The sequence below is a fragment of the Drosophila hydei genome, unplaced genomic scaffold (genome assembly GCF_003285905.1).
Source record: "Drosophila hydei strain 15085-1641.00,03,60 unplaced genomic scaffold, DhydRS2 tig00008130-arrow-arrow-pilon, whole genome shotgun sequence".
NCBI classification, from domain to species: Eukaryota; Metazoa; Arthropoda; class Insecta; order Diptera; family Drosophilidae; genus Drosophila; species Drosophila hydei.
Window position 1 is genome coordinate 329,893 of NW_022045839.1, and position 21,049 is coordinate 350,941.

General features: G+C 36.0%; 7 protein-coding genes across 8 annotated transcripts; 4 read left to right on the forward strand and 3 right to left on the reverse strand.

Moving 5' to 3' along the window:
• Positions 1–328: 328 nt before the first annotated feature.
• LOC111600110 lies at positions 329–3,485 on the forward strand. The gene is made up of 4 exons (XM_023316072.2): positions 329–563; positions 2,594–2,784; positions 2,858–3,135; positions 3,204–3,485. Exons 1-4 carry the CDS (start codon positions 515–517, stop codon positions 3,469–3,471), a joined length of 786 nt encoding a protein of 261 aa, XP_023171840.1. The 5' UTR covers positions 329–514; the 3' UTR covers positions 3,472–3,485.
• A 200-nt stretch (positions 3,486–3,685) lies between these two features.
• On the reverse strand, positions 3,686–6,052 carry LOC111600142 (paired mesoderm homeobox protein 2B). The gene is made up of 3 exons (XM_023316118.2): positions 5,722–6,052; positions 4,576–4,766; positions 3,686–3,871 (listed from the first exon to the last, which is right to left on the reverse strand). The coding sequence occupies exons 1-3, from the start codon at positions 5,993–5,995 to the stop codon at positions 3,686–3,688; spliced, it is 651 nt and encodes a 216-aa protein (XP_023171886.1). The 5' UTR covers positions 5,996–6,052.
• A 1,331-nt stretch (positions 6,053–7,383) lies between these two features.
• LOC111600115 (regulator of nonsense transcripts 3B) lies at positions 7,384–8,984 on the forward strand. The gene is made up of 3 exons (XM_023316078.2): positions 7,384–7,515; positions 7,577–8,665; positions 8,723–8,984. Exons 1-3 carry the CDS (start codon positions 7,453–7,455, stop codon positions 8,978–8,980), a joined length of 1,410 nt encoding a protein of 469 aa, XP_023171846.2. The 5' UTR covers positions 7,384–7,452; the 3' UTR covers positions 8,981–8,984.
• A 30-nt stretch (positions 8,985–9,014) lies between these two features.
• LOC111600114 (DNA ligase 1) lies at positions 9,015–11,800 on the reverse strand. Its single transcript, XM_023316077.2, has 6 exons — positions 11,651–11,800; positions 11,535–11,585; positions 11,217–11,474; positions 10,465–11,097; positions 9,469–10,340; positions 9,015–9,400 (listed from the first exon to the last, which is right to left on the reverse strand). The coding sequence occupies exons 1-6, from the start codon at positions 11,665–11,667 to the stop codon at positions 9,033–9,035; spliced, it is 2,199 nt and encodes a 732-aa protein (XP_023171845.2). The 5' UTR covers positions 11,668–11,800; the 3' UTR covers positions 9,015–9,032.
• Positions 11,801–12,328: 528 nt separating this feature from the next.
• LOC111600036 (mRNA-decapping enzyme 1A) lies at positions 12,329–13,554 on the forward strand. Its single transcript, XM_023315954.2, has one exon. It carries the CDS (start codon positions 12,409–12,411, stop codon positions 13,537–13,539), a length of 1,131 nt encoding a protein of 376 aa, XP_023171722.2. The 5' UTR covers positions 12,329–12,408; the 3' UTR covers positions 13,540–13,554.
• Positions 13,555–13,680: 126 nt separating this feature from the next.
• Positions 13,681–14,957, reverse strand: LOC111600037 (methyltransferase-like protein 9). Its single transcript, XM_023315955.2, has 3 exons — positions 14,719–14,957; positions 14,366–14,653; positions 13,681–14,308 (listed from the first exon to the last, which is right to left on the reverse strand). Exons 1-3 carry the CDS (start codon positions 14,809–14,811, stop codon positions 13,754–13,756), a joined length of 936 nt encoding a protein of 311 aa, XP_023171723.1. The 5' UTR covers positions 14,812–14,957; the 3' UTR covers positions 13,681–13,753.
• A 332-nt stretch (positions 14,958–15,289) lies between these two features.
• LOC111600111 (histone-lysine N-methyltransferase 2C) lies at positions 15,290–20,540 on the forward strand. 2 transcript variants are annotated; one of them, XM_023316073.2, is made up of 10 exons: positions 15,290–15,956; positions 16,018–16,140; positions 16,212–16,381; positions 16,514–16,704; positions 16,767–18,691; positions 18,759–18,826; positions 18,892–18,977; positions 19,038–19,300; positions 19,360–19,659; positions 19,812–20,540. In XM_023316073.2, exons 1-10 carry the CDS (start codon positions 15,350–15,352, stop codon positions 20,459–20,461), a joined length of 4,383 nt encoding a protein of 1,460 aa, XP_023171841.2. In that variant the 5' UTR covers positions 15,290–15,349; the 3' UTR covers positions 20,462–20,540. The 2 variants fall into 2 exon arrangements, with proteins under 2 accessions (XP_023171841.2, XP_023171843.2); XM_023316075.2 differs by having other exon boundaries at positions 19,360–19,626.
• Positions 20,541–21,049: the final 509 nt, after the last annotated feature.

Below are 21,049 nucleotides of genomic sequence, written 5' to 3' on the forward strand. Positions count from 1 at the left end.
CAAGCATACAAGTGGCACGGGCTGCAGCACTTTTAGACACACACACACATGTTAATAATGAGCAGACGTTCTCCCAAACACATATGCTCACACATACACACACGTGCCCATGCACAAGTGTGCTATAGTATAACACACGATCAAAAAGAGGCAAAAGCCGGAACAGATAGAAACCATTCGTTGTTGGTCCGCTGGGTGGGTTGTTTTTCTTTTCGACTCTCTGCTGCGAGCTGTTGACGGTTTCGCGCTACACACACACATAGGCCACCGCGTATATGTATACGCATATGCATATGCATGTGTGCGTATATACAGTTGAATGTTGCCTATGCGTATGCCACGCTCGACAAACGTTCAGTTGTGATATATCAGACAATTGTATTTGACCATGCTCAGCGTACGGTTCAGCTGCAGTATTTAAAATAGTGAAATAAACATATATATAGACAAGATATATATATACATAAATATAAAATATATCTAATACTCTTTCTGCTGTGTTACAACTCTAAAAATGCAATTTTTGCTAGCCTTTGTTATTGTTACGTCGACGATTTTGAAAGGTAACGGTTCACGTCAGGTGTGCTCCTCGCTCTGCTCTGCTCGCATAAACGTGGAGCACTTGAAACTATTTATAAATTAAGAAATGAAATCATCTCTTCGTATACAAAAAATTATTGCATATATATTTGCCCATATAATTCGCACATATATCTTTAATACGCGCGTTTGCATGTGTGTATATATAATATATAAGATCGTTATAGTAACAGGATCTCGGTGCAGTTTTAATGTGTGTATATGACGCGTGTGCACTGAATCGTGCAGTTTTTTAAACAATACTAAAAGTTTCTGAAAACTCAAAAATACTTGAGAATTTTTTTAACTTTTTCGACTGTGCTCTACACTTAAAAATATAGAAAAATAAACACAAAATCTAAAAATAAAAAAAATAATAATAATAAATATTTAATAAATAAACAATAAATAAAATAAAATAATAAATAATAGAAAATAAAAAATATAATTAAAATAAAGAAAATAAAAAAAAATAATAAAAATAAATAAAATAGTAATAAAATAAAAGTGATCAAGAATTTGAAAACTTTCAAAAATCTGCGACCTTAGGATTAATATATGCCATGGATTATGTGCCCAAATGTGAAAAGTCTTAAAAACTTCTGAATATAAACTTTTTTGTTTATATACTAAAACGTAGAATGAAATTTTAAAATTTCTTTTGAAAGCTCTAATTTGATTTTCGGCTATATGAGTCCATGGGTGGTAAATGGTATATGGATGCCCACAAAGTTTAAATTATTCGATTCAACAAAAATAAACACATGTTTCTAAGATGGCGTAGTATAGACCAGGCGGAAAACGGTTGGGCGAAAGTTGCTAATTTAGACACTTTCTGCGCGCTCGAACGACTTTAGACTCAGATACGCAGAGCTTGATGTTTGACTATGGAAAACTTATTTGGAAAGTGCTAGTAATACACTTCGTTAGTTGCAAAATAAATTCAAATAAACAAAGTAAGATTAAGCTTTGTTTAAAACCTTAAAAAAACTCAGCCTGGAATATATCGCTTTTAGATGTTTTTTTTTTAGATGAGAAAAACTCGTTCCTTAATTGGAAGGAAGAGGATTGCTTTTTATAATATATAGAAACTATAGATTTGTAAGATTTATTTGACTTGTCAGTGTCCACGCAGGGCAAAATGTTACTCATAAGCTTCTCTAGGAAAAAGACTTAGATTTCTTTAATTTCGTAGAATGAGAATGGCGTGACCTTAAAATGGCTTTTGATGTGAATGTAAACAAATTTATATAATAATAATTTAGTCAATAACACAGGCCAACAAACTTGTGTTGAAAATAAAACTAAGAAATTATCAGACTAAACTTATTCGTATATATAAATTTTTTTTAAATAATTAATTTAATTAATTAATTAATTAATTAAAATTTATTTGTAGCTCAGTTATTCCTGCATTAAGCTTGTTATCAACTTCTAGTTAACTGAATTATGTTGGCCTGTGTAATTAGCAGACATAAAAGTCTATATAAAATCATGGCCAAGTGTTTGGAATATATATTGAAAATGTCAACATGAATTATTTTTGGAATTTTACGTAAGACTCGGAGCATAAATCGCGACTGGTTCAATTAAATTTTGCAAAAAAAAAACATTAACATCAACATAATTTTAAATGTCACAGAAGATGTCAATTCACCAAAAGTTAAGCTGATTTATGAACAACAACAAATATATCAGCGAAAAATGGGAATATTCATAGAAATTTCGGAATGTTAAGATTTGCTTTCCTTAACATTCCGAAATTTCTATGCCTCTCTCTCTCTCTTTCTCTGCCCCTCTCTCTGCCTCTCTCTCTCTGCCCCTCCCTCTGCCCCTCTCTATCTCTCTCTCTCTTTCTCTGCTGAATAGGGTGTTAGATATTATTAAACTCAGTCATATTAAAACAGGTTTTATCTATCTAAATTATCAAGGCAAAACTTAAAATAATTTAAAATTCATAAGAAATCTCTTAAAAACTTTTTCCTCATGATTTGAGCTTGTTTCCCTTTTTCAGGCATACTATGTCTGCCAGTCAAAATCGATGGGGAAACAAAGTTTCTGGTTCTGGAGAACGATGATATGGAGCCAACTATATTGGAATGTGATTATAATGTGAATGATTCAGCATCATTTCTAACAGTAAAGTGGTTCAGAAATGAAAAAACCATTTACCAGTGGATACGCGGATCACATCCGGCGCCCATTGTAAGTACTCAATACTCAATACTCATCATGCTTCAATACTAATCTATATCTTTTATATACAACTTGATTCCAGCCTGAATTTAAGAATGATGTGGACAGCTCGTATGAGAGCTCAACGGATCCAAATAAGCAATATAGTGCGCTGGCTCTAATCAATCCTTCAATCAGCTCCACTGGAGACTACAAGTGTGTGGTACAAACGAGGTCCGAGACGATTACCAAACACCAGACCGTACAGGTGATAGATGTGCGCAACTATACGCTGAACATGTATCGCTATAAGATACAAAATGAAACTCAATTGGAGTGCACGGTGACCAATGTCTTCCCGAGACCCACAATAATTATTACGTGAGTACTAGCCCGAAAGAGATTATATTTCCCAAATATAGTGCTAATCATATATCAAACTATTTTAGTTCGGAAGACGATGATATTGTCAAGGTGGTTGCCAATGATCCACAGCAAAATGAGGACGGATATTTCAATGCAACGACCATCGCGGCCATCTACGACGACGACGACGATATGGACGCCCACAAATGTGTTGTGACCTTTGATGGTTATTCCCAGAATCTGACCACCATCATAACATCTGGATCTTGTATAGCTGGCACAGACTTTCGGATATTAACGCTAAGTTTTCTGGTGTATTTCCTATTTGATTACCTGAAAATTTTAGTTTAAAATAAAAATTTGTTGTTTTTACTGTTGCAAATAATTTTGTTTTAAGCTGGTCGTAGTTAAGATATAGAAGATATATTTTCTATTGAGGGGAAGTCAGCAACCTGGTAAGTTTTGCTGATTCTACATCAAAACTTAGTGCGAGTAACCTCAATAATGATCGCTTAATCAAGCGATAGACACGCTTTGCTGTTAGATTTTGTATAAACTTTATGTTCTATATTTGATCATAAAAACATTTTTTTTGGCATAAATTTTGTGTTTCGGGAATAGAGAGATCATAACATTGGGTCCCAGATACCGCATCGTGTCGGCCTTCTATTTTGCTGCATTTATCTTTCATAATATAAACAGCATGTCTTTCCTGCTTGCGGAACTTGGCTCTACGATTCTGGAACCAAACCTAGAAAGATATTGCAGACGAATCAATATTAGTTTTCATTTACCAAAGACTTCATATTTCTATTTCTGTTAATGAAGAAAGCTTTTAAATATATTGACTTTATTTTTATTTGGTATATCGATCACATATTATCGATTAATATATATATATATATATCTATATGTAAATATTCTCGACAGATTGAATCGCTTCCTCTTCCGCTTACCGGTTACCAGTACAAATTTTATAGTCTGCGATCTGACTTACAGACGGAGCAAGTGTTGGACATGCGGGTGGATATGTCATAATCCAATTCAGTTCAGGAATATATGTATTTGAGGAATAAGAAATAAGCAAATACATTTTATATTCACAAAAGGTCCGGTGCATTATCCCATCCATCAAAATCGAAAGCAATCTGCATAGGCAGACCCAGGCTTAGACCCAAGCACCAGCCAAGGCCTGTTCTCCAGCACACCAAGATCTAGCGCATATCAAGGAACTTTCTCTTCATCTATCCTTTCACCTTTTTATTATGCTTTCGACACACAATTATCTGAACTTTAACTTCAGTTTGCCCCTCTCCCTCATGTACATTCCTTTAAAATTCTTCTCACAAGCTATAAATTTCATACGGATCTCACCCAAATTGTGTATTAATTGCGAAATATTTGATGTTATACATATATTAAAGTATGCCTATTTGAAGTTTGCGTTAAATTTACCTGCACGCGCGCCTCCGTTAAATGTAGCTTTGACGCGATTTCCTCTCTTGTGTATATATCTGGGTAGTGCGTTTCCAAAAATATCTTCTCAAGTTCATTTAGCTGATTTGATGTAAAGGTTGTGCGTATTCGTCTCTGTTTTGACTTGTCATTTAAACTTGAACATTCGTCTGTATATTTGAGCTGATAGCCTAAATGAAATAAAGAAATGCTTTCGCTGTTTAATTGCTTTAAGATTTTGGCCTTAAGTAGAAATCTGAAGGCGTGTGGACATTGATAAAACGAATGAAGTTTCTGATACTTATTAAATATAGATAGCTAATGTATATATATTGATTATAGAGATGCATGTTTATTTCATTTGCAGCCTATATTCAATTGGCCAAACTTCCTTTAGAATAGGAAATCTTACACAGTCTCCGACCTTCTTCATTACTCAATTTAAGGTCTTGCGAATAAAATAGAATCGTATGCTACACAAATTGTTGATAGCCCTTTGATATAGATAGTAAAGTTAAGTATTGCTTGACACGAGAAGTTAGCGTTAAGCTGGAAAGCAACCGATTATCGTATCGCCTACTAAGAAGCCAAGACGTAGCAAGCCGTCGAAGTCCTGATGCTGCATACCAACCACCAAAAATCGCAACGAATGCTTGATAGTTAAGAGTAGCCAAGCACACTCAACAGTTCTAAATGTGGCAAAAGGGTATTAACGGTTATATAGACTCGTCTAAAGGATTGTAAGCTTTTAATTTTTCAAGTACAAACATATAAAGCCTAACAGTATGCCAATTCCTTAAGTATGGAATTCTTTAAAGAAGAAAAATAGTCGAAAAAGCAGAACTAAGTTTCGGGCAGGATTAAGGGTATTTTGTAGTCAGGCAGACACGATAATGGTCGTATGTGTTTTATGCTGCATCCAGAATTAAGCTTTCATAGAAAAAATTCAAAGGGCCCCCATATAATATGCATATGTCTACTTGCCTAGGTAAAAGTAGCTTGATTATCTTTAATGGTAGAATGAGAAAGGGTTTATATGGTAGTGGCGATTTCTTGCTTAGCATTATTCGCACACTTGAGGATCGAAATTCTTAAGCTTCACTCGTAATTCTCTGCTTACGATTAGTAAAAATAAGTGTAACTTACCGGAATTATAGGACGTAATATTATGTGTTCCGGGATAAAACTCAGCCACATTCGTTATTTTCGAAAAAAATATATTTGTATCTTGATTCAAAGTGTTTCTTATAACGTTCTCGTTGGCCCTTAACTTATAGCTGGAGTCAATTATCAGATTATAATGACTCATATGATTAGCCACCGAAATTCCGGCACTTGTATTCGAATTGTGCAATTGGGTATTTGAATTATATATACAATCTTTATCATAGCTTGTTTTGTTCAAAAATGAAAATTCCATTGCATTGAATCGGTGGTTTTCACAAGCTAGAAAACGCGACACTAATTATATAATAAATTCTCGCCAGCAATCACATTGTTATAAAATAAATCATTTCGAAACCGCACAGGAACTACAACATTTTAACTGTGCTTAAATAAAAAATTACTGTTACGATTGTCTTATCCATCCATCCTTTGGACGAAAAAGGATGCATTCGATTCATAAAACGAAAGAGAGAGAAGATGTCATCCACCGCATTTGGGGGCGGTGCTTAAAATCTCACAATGCTTTTGGGGGTGGGAATATTTCCAATTACACCATACACTGTACGAAAAGCAAACGCATATTAATATGCATATGGAGAGTATATTACATATTACAAAATCTTACTTAGTTTATATATATATATATATTAGTTTATATATTCCATCCGCTCCTAGGTATAAAATTTTTATTTGGAAATGTATAAGAGTGCTAGCGGTAAAATGACTTAAAGATTGGGTGCAATAGGAAAAGTAAGCTTAGAGCATATTTAACCTTGATTCGAATCAAGGTCCTCCTGACCATCCGTGTATACGACACGATCTACTAATATACAAAAGCTAGCAAGCTCAAATTTAAATGTATTTGTATAAATTAATGCCTACGCCATTGTATATATATATATATATATATATATATATATATATATATATATATATATATATATATATATATATATATATTTTTTTTTGTTTTTTCTACATTTTAGTAACTTTTTTTGAACTACTTGTAAAATCCCTGCAAGCTAATAACTATGGACTTAGCAAATGCTTGGCTTGGCTACCATACGATCTGGCGTCACCATCATCATTATTTTCCGTCTCTATCTTGACTTTCCTAACTCCTCCGATGCAGTAATATCGACCTACAACCGCAATACATTTACGTGCTTAGTCATATATAAATAAATATCTGTATAAATAATTTTATTACAAATTATTGTCGAAGACAAAGTAAAGCGCTTATAAGCTTTTATGGCTAATGTGCTAAGCTGGGTTACAGCTATATAACAAATGCATCGTGAATAATCAAACATTTCAGCAGAGCTTAAACCTGACTGTATGAGTTAATACAAATAAATATTGTGTTCTGGTCAGCCAAGCTTTTTAACAGTTAGATTTCCCTTTGCCGTGTCATTTACTTATTTATTGTGTTTATACTTAAGACATTTTTCCATTGTTTAAATTACTGTTTTTGGATGTGATAATATAAGAGGTTGTATTGTAAAATCTTTTAAGTTATTTTCTTCATAATAAACATTGCTATTGCCTCGTGTCTCACATATCACTGTTCCAATTCTATACGACGCTACCTTGTTAACATATGTCAAAAAAATCGAGACTCATATTCGATTATGAGTAATTTTACTTCAGTCTCTAAAGCGTATGATTGTCTAAATAGTATAATAATAAACAATAAAATATTTAAAAAAAATGGAAAAACAGCGAGTTAATAAACGGAGGGATAAAAAGGATAAGTCAAGCCAATCAATCAAAGTAAATGCCAGTAATTTATTTATATGAACATAAGTAAATCTTTTATTAATAATAACCCTAGATTGTGGTGCGGCATTTGCCTCCGACAATGACTGAGAAGGAATTTTTGGAACAAGTGGATCCATTGCCTGAAAACGAATACTACTATTATTGCCCTGCAGACTGGTCGCTCGGACAAGAAGCAACATGTCGCGCATACATAGATATGTCGCCCAAAGATATTGGTGAAGTTATACAATTTCGCGATCGGTTCGATGGATATGTTTTTGTCGATTCAAAGGGAGCCGAATACGTTGCTATAGTCGAATACGCGCCGTTCCAGTGGTTTTTGAAAAACAAAGCACGAAGCCACGACAACAAGGTGAATACTATTGAAAAGGAATCACACTTTCAGGAATTCCTACAGAAACTGGCCGAAGAACGCGAAGAGGCAAACCGTTCGGGTGATGTAAAAATTGATTTCAATTTTGACAGCAGAAGCGACGAGAAGGTGAAGTCAACGCCTTTGCTTCAATATTTGGCAAATAAAAAGGAAAAGCGTCGCGAGGAGCTCCGAAAGCGAAACGAAGAAAAGCGCAAGCAGCGTGAAGAACAAAAGCTTTTAAAATCTACAGAACAGCCAGAAAATGTAAAAGCTAAAGAACCAGGAAATGAAAATAATAAAAAGCCGGGTAATAACAATTCGAAAAAGGGATTTAACAAGGAAGGTCAAGGCTCAGAGGAAACTGTGAAGAACGCTCGCTCTAAGCGACGCACTGAACGCGATCAGCGACGGCGCGAAGAACACGAACAGCGCAAATTAGTGCGAGATCGCGAGAATCGCGATAAGAAGAAAACTGAGAAAGACACGAATCAAAAGCAAACAAACAAAAATTCCAATACATCCAGAGAAAATCAGAAAGCAAGCAAAGATATTGTTATATTAAAGAAAAAATCTACATCGGATGCGAATCTAGTTGCCGAAGCGTGCAGCGACACGACAGCAAAAACTGAAGCCAGCAATGAACGTGCTGAAACTAGTGCGAACACAAAAGAAGTTGATAAAGCCGAACACGGCAATGTATCAACTAATCAAAAAAACAAACCAACCGATACATATAAAGAACGACACAATTCGCGAGCCGCGGACGAACGTCGTATAAGAAATAAGGTTTGTTATTTATATAAATAATAAATGGGATTAAATTGTTAAATAAATGTCTTATAGGATCGTCCATCAATTGCCATATATCAACCGAAGGTTCGAGTAGGTGTGGGCTCTGAAGATAATTCGCCAAGCTGTAAAGAATCGCCCATATTTCCAAGTGAAGGCGACATTTCGGTGTCAGAAGAAACACCGAAGAATAAAAGATTTGGTAGACGTAACAAGCATAAGCCGCAAGACAACAAAGACAACTTTGAGGAAGCGCGCCGTGAATCCAAATCATCTGAAAGTAGCGCAAGTGCACACTCTACAGTGAAATGATAACAAATGGAATTTGTTATTTCTAGTTTTGCAAAATACTTTTACGCATTTATTAATAAAAATCACTCTCAATGTCCATTTGATTGCTGGACTTTTGATTGTTTTTAACTTGATCCTGAGAGTTGTACATGAGAGACACTTGATTCGCATCGGTAGCATTTTCCGGGCTCTTATCATCCCGAATCCGAATGAAGCGAGGAAACCGTAATGAAATGCCGCGTTCAGCATCAACAGCTCCTATGGCAGCTCTATGGATCGGACTAAGGGATAAGTCAGCGCACTTAACTTCCCAAACTTGAACAGGCTCAAACCAAGCATCCGGCTCTAAGCTAGGATCATATCTGTAATATGATTTGGCACTGCCAGTTACATGCGCGCTGAAGAACTCTGAATGTTGTCGCAAATCGTCATCGGTAAAGCCTGAAAAGTATTAATAAATTAACAAGTAATTAAATGTAGGCATTAAATTAGCTTAAATTTTCAAATACCTGTTCCAATCTTGCAAATGCTCTGATACTCTTCATTCTCTGTATCGTAGCAAGCCAGCAAAAAGCCACCGTAGATGCCCGTGCGTCGTCCTTTGCCCTTATATCCACCGATAACCACCAGATCCAGTGAATCGCCAACATTTGATAAGTAATCCTTTTTCAATTTAAGCCAATTTCTTGAACGTTTCGCGATTTCATAAGTTGCCTCTTCATCCAATGTTTTAACCATGAGACCCTCGCAGTTGCCTTTAATGGACTCTTCTAGGAATTGCTGCACTTCGTCCATGTCATTTGTGTCCAGGGCTGTGGCGAATTTCCATTCGCCTTCGATTTCTTGAAAGTGTTCCATCAGAATTTTGCGACGCTCGGACAGTGGCTTCGTCACAAGCGAAACTCCATTGAAATACAGTAGATCAAAAATGTAAACGCACACTTGGACTTTAATGTCAGCGATGTCAACATTTTTCCTCTTGCGTGTCGTAAGAATTTGAAATGGAAGAATTTGCTTGCGTTCGATGTCCCAGGCGACAATCTCACTATCCAGTATATACGTCTCAACATTGGTTTTCAGAAACGATTTGCTTCTAGCAATAAGATCTGGATACTTTGGCGTATTGTTCTCAGAATTACGCGAGAAAATACTTATTTCTCCATCTTTGTTCAAATGGATTTGGGCTCGTTCGCCGTCGTATTTCCATTCACAAGTTATTTGCATTCCACTAAAGCGTTCCAGCACTTCCGAAACACCTTTTGTTGGCTGCGCGAGCATAGGCCTGAGCGGCATACCGGGATGCATCGGGCAACGATCTTGCAGCTCCTTAATATCATATTTCAATAATGCTGGTATAACAATATCATAGTTCGGACATTGGCTGCAAAAGTAAGTAAAAAGTTATTTAAGCTTGTCGGTCAATTTCCTAATATTTCAATTGATATCGAGCAACATATTACAAAAGTTGAAAAAATAGGTCTTAGAAATAGTTTTAAAACTCTTACCTAAATGTTGTTTTAAGTATCAAAGTTGCATCCACTATTTCATCTTTGTAAATATCACAAACTTTATGGCTTTTGCAATCGTTTATGTGATTCCGCTTGACAAGAGCTATTGCCAGAGCTGTTAGCAGGCTCTGCTCTGCAATGCCAATGCGTAATTTGCCAATTAACGAACGTATAAAGAAGCGTGCCTCAGCATGGCGACAGGCAACGAAAACATCGTAAACCAGTGTAATTTTCGCCTGTCCTGAAATGTTCGCGATCTCCTTCAGTTTGGCGAATACGCCGCGCACATTCAACGGTTTCGGACGAAACATCATGCGCTGCGATACGCGCGATTGCTCAGCAACAATGCCCAGATCACCAGTTAAATGTGTTTGTGACTTTATATGTGCCAAATTTCGGCCGGTTGCCTTGCAAATTGCTTTCATAAGCGTCGTTTCTGCGACGCCCAGCTCGAGTCCCTCATACGCGGGCGCTAACTGATTGATGCTTAGGTAAACGCACGGCACCAAATCCTCTGGACTAACCAGCATTACAGAGCAAAAGAAATTACTCAATATATCAATCATTTTCAGTCGACCCTTTGTCTCCTCAATAACTTGAAACGTTCGGGCCAAGGCCAAGTAAGGTGTACTAAAAATAGAGATACAAATTATTTAGTTGAAAATAGACGTATATTAAATAAACTCTATATTAATGTACCTCGCTCTGTTCCATATATTATGAATTTTATTTGTAGAATTCAAACTTACATGCGTTGTGCTTTCCAGTAAGCATCATTAGTTGGATGATAGTGCTCATCCGATGGGTCGTAAGTTTCACTTCCCTCGCCTTCAGTCACTTCTGAATTTAACTCCATTTTCTTTACCTTAACAGGAGACGGCACTATCATCTCCTTCTCAGAATCGACCACCGGTTGTGTATTTTCATTGTCTTCTTCTTTTATACCTTTTTTTGGTGTAGCTACTTTTGGCTTCTCCTCGATGATAGCACATTGAGATTGTTTCTTACTGCAAAATTATTTAAAGTATTTTGTTTACCTTTTTTTGGCAAATAGGTTGTGTTCTTACCGTGCATCGTTCGTGAAGCTTTGAGCTTCATCTTTTGGTTTAAAAAATGAGCTATATTAAGAAAAAAGATAACAAACTAAGAAAATATAAATTATAATTTGTTTGTTTATATTTACGTTATAGACTTCTGCATGCTAACAACAATGTATAATCACAATATATGTATGTGCGTAAATATCTATATGTACATTCGCGCCTTTTTCTATTAGTATATCGATTAACTATCAACACAATCGAGCATTGTATGGCTATTCCCTTGGTAATTAGATAAATATTCAGTTACTTCCTACGAGAGTCTGACTAACCGTTAATCGAAAGGTTACTAACTTCCAATATTCCAACTATCGACCTGGTTTTTTTATTAGCTAATGGCTTATAAGGTTTTCATTTATTTTTGACTTAGACAAATAACAATGTAACGTGTCGAGTAATTACTAAATGACATTAAATATTGATGCATGAACTTACTTGTCTACATTTACGCTTAATTAAATTTTTTACTTTCGTTTTACTTTTTTAATAACCATACGCTTTTTATTTCTAAATAATTTTAATAAGAATTTATTTAAAGTATTGATGGCATGCAAATATTGTTAAATATTTCTAATACTGTTACCCGGTTCCACTGTCAAATAAGCGATTAAATATACAAGCATATTTTTATGTGTATTAAGCTCAATCTACAATATTATTTTCTTATTGCTTATTCATATAAATAGTTTTTGAATGCTTGTCCTTATTTTTCTTTTGAGTAATTTGTTTAAGACCATTGTACTTGATGATAATTTAAGAGTAATCGAATATTGTCCATCTCTAACATTTAAAAGAGGCTAGTTGAATCTTTGAATACAATAATAGTTTTAAATATTATAGCATGGCGGACGAAAGCATTACTCGTATGAATTTGTCGGCAATCAAGAAAATTGATCCATACGCAAAAGAAATTGTAGACTCGTCATCACATGTCGCATTTTACACCTTTAATTCGGAACAAAATGAATGGGAGAAAACGGATGTTGAAGGCGCTTTTTTTATTTACCATCGCAATGCGGAGCCATTTCACAGCATATTCATTAACAATCGACTAAACACAACGTCATTCGTGGAGCCAATAACTGGCAGCTTGGAGTTGCAATCGCAGCCACCATTCCTGCTATACCGCAACGAGCGGTCTCGCATCCGTGGCTTCTGGTTCTACAACAGCGACGAGTGCGATCGTATCAGTAGCCTGGTAAATAGCTTGCTGCTAAACAAGGCCAGTAACGGGCAACAACAGCAGAAACAACAACAGCCGGCATCATTATTGGCATGTTCGAAGCCGGGCAACTCGAGCATATTCAACATGCTAAGCCAGGCGCAAAAAGAATATAATGCACAGTTAAATTGCCAGTCACAGCCGGGAGCTACAGTTATTCAGCCCGAAAACGTGACTTCGCGAAATGTTATGAAGTTCTTTGAGTCTGCGAAGCAGGCTACGGTGGAGTCTCACTTGAATCGACCACAACCTCTTTCGGTAGATCAGCTAGAAAAACAGCAGCGATCTGTTACGCCCATCGAGGCATCTACAAGAGATGGCGAATTTGTTGGTTCTTCGCAATGTCCGCTATCACCATTTCTAACGGCAACAACATCGTCAACGGCTCGGAATACAGTAGGCAAACCGAACTCTTTCCTAAGTGAACTTAAATTTGAGAAAAGCATAGAGGAATCATCACCGTCAGGTTCCGCATTAATTGCAACTGATGAAGCTGAGCAGTGTCTCAGAAGGCTGCTCGTCGGTGACAAGCCGGATACTAAGCCGGCGCTTATGCCGCCAACCATGTTTGATGTGCCCAGCGTCAAATCGGAACCAGAGCAACCATATTTTCCACTTAACTCTGCGCAATTCGTGCAGGCCTTTACTTACCTTATTCAGAACGACAAGGAATTTGTTAATAAGTTGCATAAAGCCTACATCAATGGCTGTTCAAATTCATTGATTGACTCTAATACAACATATCAATAAAAATTGTAATATTTTGTCGATAAAGTTAAGCGAAAATGGGCTTTTAATTTTGTATGTTACGATCAAGAAAACGATATTCAACAGAAGACTTGTATTCGCTAGCGTATAGGAGGAAAACGAGCTCCTTTACAGAATATAAATTTCTATTTCAAAAACGTCACGCTTATAGGAATTAGCTTGGAAAGTTTATTATATAGTATAAAAATAAAATACTTCAATTTGTAGGCTTTTTGGAAATTACAACAATAAGATCAATCAACCAATAAAATGATTGTCGAAGATCACCTTCGCATAAATATGGAGCTTTCGTCCACGACTCAACGCGAAAGCCACAATTTTCTAATAGTTCCAAAAACATCGCGGCTTCTTCCTCAAACGATGTCTCGCGGCCATTTCTCTTATTGGAATTGTCCAGAAGTGGCCTTAACGGTAAATGCGATGTATTTGTTTCAACATAATGCATATATGGAAGAACTAATGCAATTACAGCTCGTCCTGTAGGAGCTAATGCAGCATGTATATCTTCTAAAAGCTTAAAAGGATCGAAGCAGCGGTCTAGTACATTTAGACAGGAGATTAAATCTACGTTTTGCAGCTCACGTATTTCGGTAACTACATTAAAATTCAGCTTCTTTAGCCTCTCTCGCATTGTCCAACTAGCTTCCGTGGCAAATACTTGTAAAACAGCATTGCCGCTAAGTTCATTTACACTATTTGCCACACGCAACGAGACTTCTCCGTCCCCGGCTCCAATATCCAAGAGTGTTATCTAAAATAAACATGGCGAATGTTGTATCTGTTTATATAAGATAACGGTATAATTTACCGGTTCGCTTAAAGATCTCGTTCGAAATCCCCCTGCTTCCAGCAGTCTACAGAATTGCTCTTCTGACAAAATGAACATCGAACCACGTTTCAGAAGTCCGTTGATATCGGTCTGTGTCATAAAAAACTGGAGAACAGACCTGGCCAATGCATGCCATAAATGCAGCCAAATGTTTGAGGACAACATCTTTGTCCGTTCCAGCCATTGTACTGTCGTTGGGTCAGGCTGTTTAAGATCCACAAATTTCGATTGGAATTTTTGGGGTAATTCACAATTTAAGGAATACCACTAAAAATATATATTATCACTATATGTTAATATTTCAAAAGAAATATGCATAAACATGAACTTACCTGTTGTGTGTCTATGTTCTCTAAAAAATTGTCATTATGAAATTTGGCGTAAATAACACGTGCCAAAGTGCCTCTGGGTCGATAAAGGGCCATCGTAAACTATTTAAGCTTTTGCATACATACATTTTACGTTGTGCACAAAGATTATTTTATTTATTACATGACCCCTTAGGTGCACGACATGCTTAACTGAAGAAGCAATTTTTGATATAACTGTTATCTCGAACATATGTCTACATACATATATACATACACAAATTCTATGACGACGCTATTTAGACATTCAACAAATTAATGATAATGATACTGAATAGCGTCAGCTTTTTTTTTAAACAGATATTTTGTTACCTAAAGTAACAGCTTCTAATACTGGAGAGTTTTTATTTGTTTTAATATAAATAATAATATATCTGATATTTTGATATCCCTAAGTTTGTCGATGTTTGCCGCAGAGTGCGGCAATTTTTCCATTGAATAAAAACGCATCCAGATTGTTGTGTTACCATATCGGCTATGTACTCTATTAGTTACTTCCAGATAATAACTTATTACAAAAATCGATAATTCTTGTTAATGTTGTTCATCTCTAGTTTGTATATGTAGAATTTAAACTTATGTTAATCAATATAAAATGAGCCTAAACATGTTAGGAAACATAGATGAAAAGACTGTTGTTCCCAACGTAGATGAGCTACCGTACTTTCCCGAGAAGTTCCCCGGAAAAGTATGTTGTCTATGTAATCTTGGGGAGCGAAGCGGTCTTGGTCAAGGGACCATGTTTCAACTAAAAGTTCCTTTGGATCTCAAGGAAAGGAAATCCATTGAAACAGAAAAGGATCAGAGTATTATTCGCATAATGAAATCTGCGCTAAAAAACAAAAATGTAGGCAACGGTGAGAACACTTATGAGCTGGACAAAATTGGCTATGCCGACTTGCTAAATGCCGTGGTGTTCTTTGATGACGAGTTTGTTTATGTACATCGTATGTGTATAATGTGGACTCTGCGTAAAAAAGTTCAAATCAAGGAACAGGATGTATTTCAATTTTTAAGCAATTTAAACGAGTATTTGGAACAGAAATGCAGTTTCTGTGGACAATACGGAGCATCCATTACTTGCAAAATGAATTGCCGACAAATGCATCATTGGCCGTGTGCCACTGCAGCCGGTTGTTTTCTTATCTTGGAAAGCTTCACTGTATTCTGTACAGAGCACTTGAGCCAGGTGCCAGTAATTTGTAAGTTAAGCAATTGCATACCATAAGTATAAATATTAATATTCATTTTTGTCTTTTCTAGGTACTGAAAATAATGTTGGCTGTTTAACGTGTTCTTCACTGGGTGATCTGTCAAAATTAATTATGTGTTGCTCATGTGGAGATCATTTTCATTCCACTTGCATTGGACTAGCTAATTTACCTGGTAATTATATTGATTTGGTATAAATTGTTGTTTTTTTTTTTTTAAATTTATATTAAATTCTTTAATATTAGATACGAGATCTGGTTGGAGTTGTGCCCGCTGTACAAAATGTCAAATTTGTAGACAACAAGAAGCGAACGATATTAAATTCATCAAATGTGAGCAATGCCAAAAGATCTATCATGCCACATGCTTACGACCTGTAATATCTTCGATTCCCAAATATGGCTGGAAATGTAATGTAAGTTAATTATTAATCCATTTATACATATTGGAGTTATATATTGATTTAATGAAATGATAGCCCAATTCATGTGCATTTCTATATTTTTCGTGATCTTTTTCTTATTTCTTTCCACATATTTAATTGCAGCGATGTCGTGTTTGCACGGACTGTGGATCTCGAACGCCAGGTGGCGGTAGCTCATCTCGCTGGCACAGTCACTATACAATTTGTGATTCGTGCTATCAGCAAAGAAACAAGGGATTTTCATGCCCAATTTGCCAAAAGGCATATAGAGCTGCAGCTTACAAGGAAATGGTTAAATGCAGTTGCTGTCACAAGTAAGTGATGAAAATAGTATCTTAGTCTTACTTAAATATTCAATCCAAATTATTCTTTTCAGATTTGTTCATAGCACATGTGATGAAGAAGCTGATTTGACTGCTTATCACAAAACAAAAGAATATAATCCGGACTATGATTATATTTGTCCTTTATGTAAAAGTAATTCAGCTAACGGCAACAATAAGATTGTTGACCCGCTCGAACGATCCCTGGGTGAAATGCAAACGTCAGAACAGTTTAATATAAGACACGTGGAAATCGAACCATTAAATGGTAAGCCTTGCATTGAAGTAAACAGTGAAGATCCCCTCAAATTGCCAAGCACTAAGAAAAAGGTTTGCTTAACTAATATTCGTGGCAAAGGTGGCAAATTTGTATTACACCGCATGGGAGCAATGTCACAGTTAGGGAAAAAGCGCAGCAATCGAGGAAAAGGACGCCAACTTGTTCTTCAAAGCGGCTCAAATGATCGTTACATTGGCCGTAATATGGATACAGACCTTTCCAGTGACAAGAAATTATTATTGTGTTCGGCTCGTGATAAGTTTGTTCTCTCGCAGGACATTTGTGTCATGTGCGGCACTTTGGGAATTGAAAGCGATTCGGTTTTAATCACTTGTGCACAATGTGGCCAATGCTATCATCCGTACTGTGCCAGTGTCAAGCATTCGAGAGGCATTTTGCAAAAGGGTTGGCGTTGCTTAGATTGTACAGTCTGTGAGGGCTGTGGCAAGAAGAATGACGAGGCCCGTTTGCTTCTTTGTGATGAATGTGATATTTCTTACCATATATATTGTGTCAATCCGCCTTTGGAGACGGTGCCACATGGAAATTGGAAATGTTCTTTTTGTACTATCTGTCAGAAATGTGGTCGAAATCCGACTGAGAAGATTAACTACAATGAACCGAGTGTGCCTGAATGCCCGCCATGTGCTAGCCAAAACAACTGTTTTATATGCAAGAAAAGCTACAGCGATGGCGAAATGATCATTCAATGTGAACAATGTGAGCAATGGTCACATTTTTTGTGTGATTCAATAAACACGCAGTACACTATGGAATATTATGATAATAATGTGTACAAGTGCATGAAATGCCGCGCCAACACGAAAGCGATTTTGCCACAAAATGCAAATACAAATTTAAGTGAAGAGAATTCAGCGGCATCCAAGCTTTTAGCGGACGTGGGTCAAGAAGGAAAGGTGATGGGGCTTGCGGATCGTAATATTCGATTGACAAACGAACTCTTGGAGAGCACAGAAGCTATACATTGGATAGATGGTGTATGCTTAAGTGAAAATGGTTTGAACATGATCAAATCACTTTCAACCGAAATTAAACGGAAAAGAAAAATGCGCCAGACAATGGGCAATTCAAAGGATCCACAAAACGAAAGTGCAGTGTCTGATGATGTGCAGGGCGATAAATATAAAGATGGAATGATTTGGGATAGAACGGAAACTGCAATACCAGAAGGCTTTTCCATTTCTACTAATGATGATGGTATCCAAGTCTTACGCAAAAAACGTCAACGCAATCTTCAGAAGTTGGGTATCGGTGGATTTTCAGTTCGAAACAGAGCACTTAAGAAAGATAATGACGACTCGGTTGATCAACTAAATGCAATGTTAGTTGCTGATAAAAAAAAGAAAATCATACGCAAAAAACAGAAAAACAAGTTGATCGAAGCGTATCCGGCATATTTACAAGAAGCTTTCTTTGGGAAACCTCTGTTGGAATCTGGCGAAGTGGTAGCATACGATTCAGAATCGTCAGACGAGATCGGATCCACAATGAAAATGTACTTTACTCATTCAAATGAAAAACTTCCGGAGAGTGAAATGGCTAATAAAAGTCCAGTGAAGTCATTGAAATGCGTTAAAGTCGAAAAAACTTTGAACGAGAACAAGAACGTATTTGCCAATCAATTCTCAACAACTGCACAACAAAACAAAAAGCTTGTAACTGGTGGAGCTTTGATTGGTAAGTTTTTAACAGTACAAAATTAGTTTCTAGAACAGTAATAAAACCTTTATTCCCTTTCAACCAGATTCGAATATGTCAGATATTTCAAGAAATACTTCGGCGCCCAATATTGTACATTCTATGGATACTTTGGTAAGAATATTTAAAATATTGACCTCCATTGTCTAATATTATATATTTCTAATTACTTTTCTCAGACTACTCAAGGCATACCAGAATTAGACGAAATTAATGCTTCAATCAATTATATCGCATCAACCGATAATACCAAAACTGCGATAAGGTAAATTATACTTTGATCTGATTTTTAATTTAAAATTTTAATTTCAAAATTGAATTTTAGCGAGCCGCCACTTTTAGCGGACAGCTACGCTGTGTCGCCACAAGTGAGTCATGACCAAAAGTTCCAAAGCAAACTGGTTTTGCCACAAAACATAACTGCAAAGTCGCCACAGCTTCAATATCAGGCAAAACCGCAAACTATAACAGCGCAACTTCCTTTGCAAACTGAAAAAAGAGTTGTCGAAGAGGCTAAGCCTAGCGAGCCCATAGAGTGCATAAATGTTGGCACGCAAAAGACAGCTGAAAAAATGCGAAAAGATGAAGGTAAATATTAATATAGTAAAAAATGGAATAAAAATAAACACAATATTTTCTTCATATAGATCTTGGACTTATGGCAACAATTTCGGCAGTGTTGTACGCTAATACAGAGCATGCAAATCTGAAAGAGTCTTATCCTAATTGGACTGACCGCTGCAAGCAAATTTTAAAGAGGTGGCGATCTTTATGCAACGAAAAGAAAGCACCGTTCTTACAAAAAGCAAAGGACAATCGGTCTGCATTACGACAGAGACGTGAACAGTGCAAAGTCACCCAACCTACAAAACTGGAAAAGCAAGATGATGGACGCTCTTGGAAACATCAACCCTGTAAGCCAAAGGAAGATCAATCAAATTTGTTTGGTAATAACAATAAGTGTAAATATATATTAATAGTATTGATTTTAAACTTAAATAAGTCGGTCAAACAAAAAAGTGTTATAGAAAATATAGCAACTGTATGCTATGACACAATTTGTTCCATTTCTAAATGTTACAATTTTGTTTGTATACAGGTGGGGTCTCCTACGAAGCACCTTGCTATATTGGATCAATCGCCAATTCACATCAACAAATGGTAATATCTAATGAAAATCTTGTAGTTAAATCTACAATGCAAAGGACAGCTATACATACAGCTTCACCATCGTTATCGAAAATGCCATCTGTTGACAATCGAATGGAACATACTACCTCATTTGATCCTGAACCAGTTGGAGATAAAAAGCTGAGAAATCTATTGCAAAAAAATAATTCTGAAGCGGTCCTAATGAACTCCAACTCAGAATACTTTATGCCAAATGATGTTTTGAGACTTGGGCTGATGCAAAATTCTGCTTTAACGCAAAATAATCCAATGTTAAGTATGAGTGGAAATCCCCAGCATACAGACATTAGAGGCTTAGAACATGACGGAAAAACACAGCTTGATATTAAAATAGCGGAATCACAGGAAGGCATTTCGTCTTCAGCAGTCGAATTAGAAAATGTCGGGTTTGGAGATATTTTAGGAGGATTCGGCGAAGGCGATGATGATGACCTGCTTAAATCCCTAACATCGGAAATTGGCGATGATTTTAATATCTTGGAATATGCGGATCCAGAACTCGATGTTAATGTCCTTAACACACTAGATTTCGACGAAACCGAAAAAAACGCAGCGTGAACATGTAAACATTTTGCTGATCTTAGACAATAATCACGCCATCAATTTATTTTATTACATATTGTATAATTCATTGCAGTCAGCATTTTTAGCCTTTTAAAAATATATTTTTAAGTTTTTCTTTTTTGTAAGGCTGCTGCTATATTTTGTTGTTGTAAAAAAAAACAAAACAATTAGTTACAAGGTAAATTATAACATTACAATTTGTACCTAAAAACTAAACTTAGTTTTTTGTATTTATGGGCTTTCAAAATTTTAATGGGAAATAAAGCGATCACCTCTACTCTAATACTGGTGAGGATTAGCAATACGTAGCACCATATTGTTATTAGTATTTCAAACTGAACATCGAAATTTGCTATAATTATATAGCCGTTAACTAACATTTGCATTGTTTTTCAACTTCATAAGTAAATTATCTGTTGCCATAAATTTTTCTTTTCCAAGATAACCGCTCTTATTTAAAAGAATTATTAGCGATGAATAAATTATCGCAACTTATGTTTAAAAATAATTAATTTTGATTATTGATTCACTTAGTTGAGAGGGAGACCCCAAAAAAGGTTATGTGTATTAATAATTTTCGTC

Excerpts from the sequence above, each read along its gene's own strand:
- LOC111600110 (XM_023316072.2), top strand. The coding sequence starts at position 515 with ATGCAATTTTTGCTAGCCTTTGTTATTGTTACGTCGACGATTTTGAAA. Across the intron at positions 564-2,593 it reads TACGTCGACGATTTTGAAAG|GCATACTATGTCTGCCAGTC; the intron begins GTAACGGTTCAC and ends TCCCTTTTTCAG. Across the intron at positions 3,136-3,203 it reads AGACCCACAATAATTATTAC|TTCGGAAGACGATGATATTG; the intron begins GTGAGTACTAGC and ends AAACTATTTTAG.
- LOC111600142 (XM_023316118.2), bottom strand. The coding sequence starts at position 5,995 with ATGGAATTTTCATTTTTGAACAAAACAAGCTATGATAAAGATTGTATA. Across the intron at positions 4,767-5,721 it reads TATTACGTCCTATAATTCCG|GCTATCAGCTCAAATATACA; the intron begins GTAAGTTACACT and ends TATTTCATTTAG. Across the intron at positions 3,872-4,575 it reads TAACGGAGGCGCGCGTGCAG|GTTTGGTTCCAGAATCGTAG; the intron begins GTAAATTTAACG and ends ATATCTTTCTAG.
- LOC111600115 (XM_023316078.2), top strand. The coding sequence starts at position 7,453 with ATGGAAAAACAGCGAGTTAATAAACGGAGGGATAAAAAGGATAAGTCA. Across the intron at positions 7,516-7,576 it reads AGTCAAGCCAATCAATCAAA|ATTGTGGTGCGGCATTTGCC; the intron begins GTAAATGCCAGT and ends TAATAACCCTAG. Across the intron at positions 8,666-8,722 it reads AACGTCGTATAAGAAATAAG|GATCGTCCATCAATTGCCAT; the intron begins GTTTGTTATTTA and ends AATGTCTTATAG.
- LOC111600114 (XM_023316077.2), bottom strand. Across the intron at positions 11,098-11,216 it reads TACTGGAAAGCACAACGCAT|TACACCTTACTTGGCCTTGG; the intron begins GTAAGTTTGAAT and ends CTCTATTTTTAG. Across the intron at positions 9,401-9,468 it reads CATTTGCAAGATTGGAACAG|GCTTTACCGATGACGATTTG; the intron begins GTATTTGAAAAT and ends AATACTTTTCAG.
- LOC111600036 (XM_023315954.2), top strand. The coding sequence starts at position 12,409 with ATGGCGGACGAAAGCATTACTCGTATGAATTTGTCGGCAATCAAGAAA.
- LOC111600037 (XM_023315955.2), bottom strand. The coding sequence starts at position 14,811 with ATGGCCCTTTATCGACCCAGAGGCACTTTGGCACGTGTTATTTACGCC. Across the intron at positions 14,654-14,718 it reads AGAACATAGACACACAACAG|TGGTATTCCTTAAATTGTGA; the intron begins GTAAGTTCATGT and ends ATATATTTTTAG. Across the intron at positions 14,309-14,365 it reads CGAGATCTTTAAGCGAACCG|ATAACACTCTTGGATATTGG; the intron begins GTAAATTATACC and ends TGTTTATTTTAG.
- LOC111600111 (XM_023316073.2), top strand. The coding sequence starts at position 15,350 with ATGAGCCTAAACATGTTAGGAAACATAGATGAAAAGACTGTTGTTCCC. Across the intron at positions 16,705-16,766 it reads AAATGCAGTTGCTGTCACAA|ATTTGTTCATAGCACATGTG; the intron begins GTAAGTGATGAA and ends TATTCTTTTCAG. Across the intron at positions 18,692-18,758 it reads AACTGGTGGAGCTTTGATTG|ATTCGAATATGTCAGATATT; the intron begins GTAAGTTTTTAA and ends CCTTTCAACCAG.